The following is a 10,657-nucleotide window of genomic DNA, read 5'->3' as shown; positions in this document are numbered from 1 at the left end:
GACACACAACATTTAAAACATTTATGGAGATATGTGTCATTTTAGTGAAGACCATCCCATAAAACATTTTCAAATAACACAACCATTAAATTGAAGGTGGCATAATTGTGGATTCTGTAAACCCGGAGCGATTTTAGACTTTTTTTTGGGAGTTTCTAACACCCCTAAATTTGATCTCAGCACCCCAAAAATAAATGATAAACCCTCCATAGTCTCTAAATATTGTGTGGGAAACACTGAATGATTATTGGGGGGTTTTTTAAACACTTGCAGGGCATTGAATGCCAAATTCTCATTAGGAGCTGAGCCCCTCTAAAGCTCTGATCCTAGTCCTACAATCACCCTGTTGTAAACCAACAGTCATACTGCATATCTATGAATCACTATGGGTCAAAGTCACAAGAGCAATAACTTTTCTTTAAATTACCCAAAGAAGACCAAACTTTTAAGTACCCATGTTTAAAAGGCTGTGCCCCTGTGCAGCATTCGCTCAATTCTCTCATTTCCGACGCTGTCCTTTTCACATGAACGCATCATGCGCAATGCCTCGTCCTACACGAAGAGTGAGACAGATGACAGCACAACGTCTAATGGACATTTCTTTAAATGTTAATAACAGAAACTAATATAAACACAATTCTGGAAACCATCTTAACTCATGAAATGTCCAGCGTGCCACATGATTCATAAAGAAACTGTAGAAAATGTTCACTGTTAGTTGTTAAAGTAAATGAATGTTTATAATTTTGGTAAAGAGTCACATCTGTATACAGAAGATCCTCTCAACTAATATCTGTCTGAAACTGATCAAGTTTACTTGATGAAGGAGAAATATTTTTTTATTATATTCTTTAATATGTTTTAATGAATAATGTCTGATCATTGATATTGATCCTTCAGAACACACACACACACACACACACACACACACACACACACACACACACACACACACACACACACACACACACACACACACACACACACACACTCTCACACACACACACACACACACACACTCTCACACACACACACACACACACACACACAGACGCACAGACTCATTGAGGACATAGTAATGTTGAACTACACATTTAAAACCTGAACACATCTGATTGGATTATAAATGGATTTTAATCTACATCATTTATTCTTTATTCAGATTGGTTGGCTGCAGTTTGTCAGAGACCAGCTGTGCTTCTCTGATCTCAGCTCTGAAATCTAACCCCTCCCATCTGAGACAGCTGGATCTGAGCTACAACAAGCTGCAGGATTCAGACGTGGAGCAGCTGTGTGATCTTCTGAAGAGTCCACACTGTAGACTGGAGGGTCTGGGGTAAGTTCACTGACTGTCTGTTACTATTGTTGATCTTAATGTTTAACAACTGAACTAATTTATGAACAAACATAACTTACATCCATGAAGTTAATGTTTTTCTATATTTTCAGTATTTAACTGAACAGTTTAGTCTGTAGTTATAAAAGATGACTGATTCTTAAAGAAACTGTAGAACATGTTCACTGTTTGTTGAAACAGAGTTATTATAATGTGCACAAAACTCTTATTATAAGTTTAAAGTAGTGTAGATGCTAGCTGCTATATTAACCTCCTTGAGTCATGACTGTCCTGTAAACTGTGATGTGAATAGTTTCAGTCTGTGGACTCGCTGCAGTTTACGGGACTGTGGTGGCTCAGGATGATCAGCTGACTCTGGCTGTCTCGTAGGAGATCTACAGATCACATCTACAAGAGGAACACACTGAAAAAAGACTCCACACACTGATCTGAGCTCTCAGTTTGTGTTTTTTAACAAGATATTATCTCTGACTGCTAGATGTGAAACTGTGGAAGTGGACTGAACAGTGATCAGATTCTACTGTATTCAGAGTGTCTCTACCTGCAGGGGAGCTAACGGCAGCCAGCAGCTGTCTGCAGTATCAGACTGATGTCAACACAAATACAAACAGTGCACATTAACTAATGAGCAGACTTTGTGTAGTGGAGCTAATAATAAAATGAGCAGCCTGGGTGCTAGTTCAGTGTTTAGTCTCTAGGTTCACCCCGCTGTGTTGGCCAGAACACTTAAGGCCACGTTTCCAGAGTATGGATGAATAAAGGGCTGAGAGAAGTAGATGTGATGTTTACTTCCTTTACTTCTCCTTTAGCAGCAACACATACAGAGACACATTCAGCAGCTGGATGCTATTGTTGTGTAGTTTTCTATAAAGAAATGATAACAAACATATAAAACTGAATGAAGGATAACACATACATATATTACCCATATGCTGTAATATGCATAATAATACCAGACTAATATACATTTGATCATTATCTTCAACCGTTACAGGTTAAGAACAAATATCACTAACTATAAATATATTACATATAATACATTAATAAAGTACAACAAAACACACAATACCTTGTTCCCATTCAAGCTAGGTGCTTAATTATCCAAGATGTCTCACTAACTTATCACAAAAATAACTTATAAACACTTTTTCATCCACACCGTTAATTAACCACTTTTTATGTCAAGGTACCGACTCTCAGACAACAGTTACATCTACTTCCTGTTTGGCTGAGAAAGGCTTCAAAATAAAGGATCCAAAACATTAAAAAAAATGCACTGTCAAAATAAAAGCTTACAGGAAGTGGATGTCTAAGGGAACCAAAGGAAAATAAAGTTTTGTATGAAATTATTATGAACAGACCACTATAAGAGTCATTTACACTGACAGCTTATCAGACAGAGAACAGAACAATACTTAACAATCTAACATGTAACTTTGGGGCCTTTTCTACACTTTCAGTTTCTGCTGTCTGTGCTCAAAGTGATAAAGTTGAAACAGCAGCTACTGACAGTCCATGTGTTGCTTTATGGGATAGCATTCATGTTTCTTTTTAAATGTGCATAATAATGAAGCCCTTGCAAGCGATCAGTGATGGGTAGAGTACTGAAAATCAATACTCAAGTAAAAGTACTCCCATTAAAAATGACACAAGTAAAGTAAAAAAGTACCTGGTTAATAAATTACAACTTTTAATTTTAATATTTTTAGGCTGTGTGGACAAGTGCAAAACAGCACTTATTGATAAAATCTATTTTTTAATTAATGGCGTAGAGCAGGTAGGCTAATCAAACAAATAAAGATAGCCTTTACAACTGAGATATAAACAATCTCACACTCTCTCTCTCCATCTCTTCCTCACCTACCTTTCTCCTTTTCCATTTCCTTATCTGTCCCAGAACAGTCAAATTTAATGACCTTAATGTTGAATTTGGCATTACATTAGGTTAACTGTTTAATGTATCCCAATTTAAAAGCCCAGCAGACTACTAGCTACAAGATAAGTTAAAATCATCATCATAACATCTAAGATTAAGGTTACACATGAAAAGTCTCATCATGATAAAAAGAGAGGTGGGGCTTATTTTTCTTCCAGGCAGCTGGTACTATAGTAATTACGGTAGCATAAAGGCAATGCCTAAGGAGTGCTTTTAGACTACCGTAATTACTAGAGTAACAGTGCAACAGAATTTAAAAGGCGGTTAGCTTGACCACAGTCTACACTCAGTCCCCACATTTAGAGCAGACTAGTTGTAATGAAGCTATAAATGGCAAATTTAGAAAAGTGAAAAGTAGATTATTAAAGAGTAGAAGTTCAGTTTAAAAAAAGGAAAATGAAAAGTTCTCGTTCCTTTAAAAAAAATACTTTTTATTGCATCACTTGTAATTCGTTGAAGTAGCAGCATGATGTCATTGATATTAATGAGAGCTCCTTTTCACTGTTTGTATTTGACAGTTTTTAACCTGCATCCTGTTCATGGAGTTTCCATTTTCTAAACTTCTACTTTCTAAACTTCTTCAGCTCTGAACAGATTATGAAACATTGAAACAACATGAAACACTGAATGATTTCAAGCATCAACTTTGTCTTTTAAAGTGACCTCTTTTATTCTTTATTAAGATTGTTTGGCTGCAGTTTGTCAGAGACCAGCTGTGCTTCTCTGGCTGCAGCTCTGAAGTCCAACCCCTCCCATCTGAGAAATCTGGATCTGAGTTACAACAACCTGAAGGATTCAGACGTGAAGCTGCTGTCTGATCTTAAGAAGAGTCCACGCTGCAGACTGGAGTTTCTGAGGTCAGTAGAGAGTTGGAGTCAGTCTGTGCTGGTTTCAGCAGTTTAGTATTAAACACAGTCAGTATGAAAGCAAAGATCCAGTATTTCCTGGTGAAGCTCCAACCTTCTCAGTGCTGCTTTCCTCAGTGAAGCTGTGAGAGGAGAATGGTGACAGGCTTCAGGATTGGACAGAAAGACACAGAGAGAGAGAACAGTCAGCCAATCAGATGAGCCAGAAGCTTGTTGTGATCATGTGTTTGAGTTTATGTGAAGACGACTGTTGTTGTTGTGTTGATGTCTGCAGGAAATAAAGCTGGATTACAGCTGACAGCCTTACAACATGTGTAGAGACAGTGGTCCTCATCATCAAACTGTCACACCATCAAATCTGATCTACATCACTTTACTAATGTTGATATGATTCATATTGTTGAAACGTAGAGATTCATCATGTTCTTGGTTTGTAGAAACAAACAATTGTGGCGACCAGGCTGCATGTGATGATTTAACAGCAGGAAACGTCTTCAAATCCCACAGAGACTCTGTAGCTTTAAACTTTGATAAGAGTTGACATGTATCAGCAGTAAATCCATCAGTAAACTGATGAGTGAATGTCTCTGTTTCTGCAGTAATGATGTGTTCATGACTCTCTGCACTTTATTTCCTCTGTGTACTTCAGTGAAATCTGCAGAGGAAACACACTTGATAGTAAAAGTGTGTGCAGGTGTGTGAGCATGGAGCTCAGTGTGTTCACTCCAACACGTTAACATGAGAGCTGAAAGGAAGCAAGCTACGCTGCACAGCTGTTCCACTTCTGGTCTGAACAGGACTGAAGTCCCTGCTGCTCTTTATACTGGATGTGCTGCATCACTGACTGACAGCTGATGAAGTGAGTCTCACTAAACACTCATTTATCTCCTCTGTTCTTTCTTCTTCTCTCATCAGCTGGTGATGATCTCTGTCAGAGTGAGAGTGAACATCCAGGAGTGTTGAGAGAGGATCAGCTGGATTCTGATGATCCATCTGGAGTCTGGATCTGGATTTTATCATCTTCACTTAAGTCTCTTAACTGACTACAAACTGAACAGTTATCTCTGGATTTAGCTGAAGTCAGAACTTTACACATGTGTTATATATGAGCTGTTTGATGTAGATAAAGATAAAAACAGCTGTTATAAGTCAGACTCTGAGCTGGGCTCATATTTATCAAGCGTCTCAGAATCACACTGAGAGTTAAGGAGGACTAAAACTAATGAATGAAGCAGAAGAGAATTGACTGTGACTTTCAGCAGGAGAAGGATTACTGCTGGGAGAGAGTGAGACGTCGCTGTTTTACCACAGTCAGAGCAGCAAAGTAGAAATGATGATGACGTGTTGTAGTTTTCTCACAGTCTCAGCTGTAAATATTAAACAGTGGTAATTTGGTATATTATGTGTATAGACAGGTTACCAGACACATAACCTTGGTAAGTTACCTAACAAAACTATGAAGCCAAAATTCATTATAAGATGATATTTACAAACTGTAAAGAAAGCCTGAGAAACAAATGCATCCGAGATGTTCATTAAGATAACAGGTGATTTGACTGAGTTGATGAAATTGTCTTGGTTCAGCCACATGGTTTCACAGCCTGTAATAATGCTGCATCTTGTACATATTGTACAGACACATGTTGTAAACCGTCTCCATGAAGAACATCTTCTCTTCCACTGTTCAGTTCCTCTTTCAGCTACACCTCAAGTTACCTTCTGTTCTCTACATGAAGGTAAAAACACTGTAACAATATAAACAGATGTTTTCAGCTGCATCCTCCTCTCTAATATCAGGCTGTAGCTCTGCTGTTATATGAAGCAGCCGAAATTATAAACAAGCCTAAAAAATATTTGAGCTGTTGTAATGAAGCTGAGATATCCTTCATTGTGCAACTGTCATGATCAGAGGCTGATATAGTGATTTTGGGCCTCTAGACAAACTCAGTCATGGGTTCTCCTTTACACTTTCTTTCACCTTTTCTCTAACTGACAGTGTTGGTGGTAGAAGACAAAACGTAGTTCAACAATAAAACTTGCCTGATTGCACAAAGCAACTAAAACACCATGTCAGGTTAATACTTCCATATTTCTAAATCTGGATGCTCAAACCTCATTTTCTCTCAGCAGCAGCAGCGTTTCATGTTGCTTCCACACAGAATTTAAATAAGCATCTTTAATTGTTCATGTTGCTTGTGTAAATCCTGTGTGATGTGCTGCTGTCTCTGTCTTTGGATTATGTTTTTTTTGTTTTGTGCTATTCTGTTTCTGTTCATATGTTTTAATTATGAACTGCTGGGGGACTGCAGATGAAAATGAGCTGTAAGCTAACTCTGCTACAGCACATCAAGAGGTAACATTTATGTTTCATTCTGTACACGGTCCCTTACAAATAGTCTCAATAAAATATACAAATAAATCTTTCATTTGCAGGCTGGATGTAAAAATAAATAGTAAACATGCTCTTATCTGATCTGACCCTGGCTGATAAACTGTGACTGAAACAATACAAACATCATTAATCAACATGTTTGATGCAGCAGCGACACCTGCTGGACAAAACACTCACCTACAGTCAGCGCAGGAGGAAACACACAAACTCCAAGTAGTAGCACAGTGTAGAAATACTTGTTTGACAGTAGTTGATGCTGCAGCTGAGTTACAGTCCTGCAGTGTGTGACTGTGGAGGAAAGAAGGAAGCAGCCAGGAACACAAAAACAAGCCAAACTCAAGTATAAACCAGGACTGTGTTTGCATGTTTATACATATTCTCATTTTTTATCAAACTAAAATGTTAAACACTGTGTGGCTCCAGCTTCTCTCATATGATGATTTTCTGCTTTTCTCTGTTTAAATTTATTATAAACTGAACATTTCTGATATTTTATTAACAAAAAGTTAAATGGAGAAAATAATCAGCCATGTTCAGAAAAAGGTGTCTGTAGGGCAGAAGTTTAAAAGTGAGGAACATTAATAGAAAATGAATAAAACTCTGCAGCAAAGAGAAACATGCATTAAAGGAGGAGTTCACTTTTTTTTCAAGTGTCTTAAAACAACAGTCAGGATCCTAAATGAACTTTAAAGCAGTTTTTCTTGCTGTAATGATTCCTCCTGTTCATACTGACCATTAGATCCTTCATCATGTTTACAATGGAAATGATGGAGGACTAAATCTACAGTCCTCCTTCTGTGGAAACATGGATTTAAAAGTTGATCTGAAGCTAATATGAAGCTTCAGCGTCCAAATGAGTCAAATCTTCATCTTCTATGTTTCAACGTTACAGTGTTTTTAGTAGCAAAGTCTTTTTGTTACTATACTTCCACCACAGCTCAACAGGAAACACTAAGAGGGAATCTGATGCTAAAAAGACTGTAAATGTGTCAGATATCACTTGATATGACTAACTCACACTGTTACCATAGTAACTATAATAACTCACACTGCTGCTCCACTGTCTGAATGAAGTGGAGTAAAAGCTTAAAAACTTAACATAACAGCTTGATGCATCAACCTGCAGGTGGATTCAAAGTATTCAAAGAAAAGAAAAGAAATGAGACTTTTGTTCAACATTAGACTAAAGCAAAACTAAACCTCTTAAAGTGCTTGTGTCTGTTTCTATTGATTACAGACGTGCAGTGTCAAACTGCAACATCTACAATAGGATAAATAATGGTAATAATAATAATGATAGTAATAAGAATAAGAATAATAAAAGATAATAATTACAATAATAGTATGATAATAATAATATTAATATGATAGTAAAATAATAATATTATAATATTTATTTACAGAAAATTTTCAAAATCCAAGTTACAAAGTGCTTCACAACGCAGCAAAATACACAAATAATTAAATAAAAATTAATAATTAATAATTAATTTAAAAAAAGATCTAAAATATATAAAACACATCATTCCTGTCAGTAAAGTGTAACCCCTAGTTACCAAAACACTGTTATTAGATAAATTAGATCAACAAGAACATTGATTAGAGAAAGGTGAATTTATGTGGACGTGATTTTTAAAACTTAATGAATAAATAAAACAAATATATAGTTAATGTAAAAGTGTATTAAGATAATAACCGTTAAAGCAGCTCCCTGACTATAAAAGAGCGTGTTGCTAGGCAACAGCTCTCTATCAGAGCAGCACCTGATCCAGACAGATACCCAGACTGATAGAGCCGACCAAACACAAGAACAAACTAATATAACCTGGAGCACTCACAGTCCTGCTGCTCTTTGCCCGAGAACATCTTGGTGAGTTGTTAATTGCAACTTGTTTTTCTATAAATATGACATTATTAACCGGCAAAGTCAATAAGTTTAAGAAAAAGAAGAACAAATAGTTAGCGCTAGCCGCGTTGGCGACCGTTGGTAGCTGTTGGTAGCCGTTGGTGCTAACGACGCTAACGTTAGAAATTGTTTTTAATTATTAAACATTTTAAGCCTGTGACTGGTTATTAAGCTGACTAGTGGCTATTTAGAGTAGTGTGTGTTTATAGAAATCAGTTTGTATATAAGTTAATGTTAAAGTTTTATTAGTTATACTGTGATTAACATATTTTGTGAGCTGAAGCTAAATGTATATAATCTGTGTATATTTGTATTATTGATTTTTAATGTTTTAATATATTAATGATAAAAAAAAAACAGAGAGAAGAGTCTCTGCAATAGAAATGATCAAACTGTACATGTGACACACTAAGAGCAGAAGAACTGGGATGTTTTACTTCAGGAAAAGTGTAAAAACCACAAAGAAAATGAAAATATACTTCATTACAAGTAAAAGCCCTGCATTTAAAACCCTTACTGAAGTAGAAGTTCAGAGGTATTAGCAGCAAAATGTAAGTATCACAAGTTAAAGTTCTCTTATTTAGAAGTTTGCTCTGCTGATCACATCATATAAACCAGTAAATGTAACTTTTTCTAGCAGATACATGCTATAATATCATCTTTTTAAGCACTGACTGGATCTTTTTCTAGTTTTAACAACATATGGAAACTTGTTGTTATAACAACTGATTATGTTATAACAAGAAAGTTTGTTTTAATGATGATTTCATTGATTTTGTGAAATATTGAAGGTTTGGTGAAATAATATAAAGGTTATTACAAGAAGTTTTATATCTTGTCATACTGATAAAACGTCAGGATAACATGAAACAAATCCATGTATCAGGCCTGTTTAAAGCTTGTTGATATGCTTTTATTTAACCTACGTGATATTTCCACTGCAGTTACTTATAATGGAGAATATTATATATTTATATCACAGTATTGCTTCTCTTACTTCAGTAAAGTGTCTCAGCACTGATCAACACACTGTAATGTTTTATTTGTCTCAAACTGGAGATGCTTCCCTCTCTTCCTCCTAACTGTCATCGTAGTCTTTTTATCTACGTACACACACCAAGACACCTCTGATTCTACTTTTGTAAACATAAGAGATTAAATGCTGTATTTCTCTCTCCCTCTCTCTCTCTCTCTCTCACACACACACATACACACACACACACACACACACACACACACACACACACACACACACACACACACACACACACACACACACACACACAGTGACTTCCTGTAGAGGTAAAGGAGGAAGTTAAAATCGAAAGTATTCAGTCAGACGCCATTTCACAGAACAGAAGGAAGAAAAACTCTGAGGCAGGTGAGTGTTAATATCAGGACTGTAAATAATGATTACTGTCATTATTGATCAATCTGATGATTATTTTTAAGTTGAATTGTTTAGTTGATTAAACTGTGTCAGAAAAATATAAAATCACACAGTCTGACGTCTTCAAAAGTAGTTTCCTGTTGTTCTTTTCCTGGTTTCTGCGTCCTCACAGTGATGTAAAAACTCAGCAAACTCTTGGATAAAAACATTGTTAGTGGATTAAAATGAATAATGGATCTTTAGAGTGAACCATAAAACCAAGGTGTTGGAAAGAGATTACTATGAAAAATGAGACTCTCCAGCTGCAGCCTGTCTACTGTTGAATGAAGGCGTCTATGCCGAAAAAAATCTTAAAAAAAAAAAAAAGAGATTCTCGGGGGAAAATATTACACACAACTCCTTTTAAGAAATATGACCGGACTTTGTTCTCCATGAGGACTACTGGTCCCAACAAGGTCCATGATTATACAAGACAGAGACAGAAAGACACGCTGCTGCTGTACAATAATAAATAATCGGGGCCTGAATTTCAGCGCGGGTATTGCGCACAATTTAATTGATTCCCGTAAATCCAACACTTATAATGCGGGAAATTCCCGCACACATTTACAGCGATGTATTAATGTTCAACCAACATCTGCAGCGGGCCGGAAGTGCTGTGTCCGACTGTCTGACTGCGACCCTGAACACACCTGTAGCTCTCTGTACCTCCCGCTAGCATCACACAGACAAGCTAACAGTGATATTAAGTTTAAGGAAACAAACACAGACAAGCTAACAGTGATATTAAGTTTAAGGAAACAAACACAG

At 36.5% G+C, this 10,657-nt stretch overlaps 2 protein-coding genes across 2 annotated transcripts in view; both read left to right on the top strand.

Annotated features, from left to right (window-relative positions):
- LOC128379343 (NACHT, LRR and PYD domains-containing protein 14-like) overlaps positions 1-5,569 on the top strand; it is a gene marked incomplete at its 5' end in the record, with an annotated part of 14,187 nt that extends 8,618 nt beyond the window's left edge. Inside the window, 3 exons of the mRNA XM_053338961.1 lie at positions 1,163-1,336; positions 3,977-4,150; positions 5,075-5,569. Of these exons, the coding sequence (XP_053194936.1) occupies positions 1,163-1,336; positions 3,977-4,150; positions 5,075-5,081 (355 nt within the window). The remainder of the gene's footprint in view (positions 1-1,162; positions 1,337-3,976; positions 4,151-5,074) is intronic.
- A 4,236-nt stretch (positions 5,570-9,805) lies between these two features.
- LOC128378611 (NACHT, LRR and PYD domains-containing protein 3-like) overlaps positions 9,806-10,657 on the top strand; it is a 123,469-nt gene continuing 122,617 nt past the window's right edge. Inside the window, exon 1 of the mRNA XM_053338180.1 lies at positions 9,806-9,838. The gene's annotated coding sequence lies outside the window, so the exon portion shown is untranslated. The remainder of the gene's footprint in view (positions 9,839-10,657) is intronic.

This window comes from Scomber japonicus, chromosome 18 (assembly GCF_027409825.1).
Source record: "Scomber japonicus isolate fScoJap1 chromosome 18, fScoJap1.pri, whole genome shotgun sequence".
Classification (NCBI taxonomy): Eukaryota; Metazoa; Chordata; class Actinopteri; order Scombriformes; family Scombridae; genus Scomber; species Scomber japonicus.
Note: the sequence above shows the minus strand (reverse complement) of the source record. Positions and strands in the feature narration are given on the sequence as shown.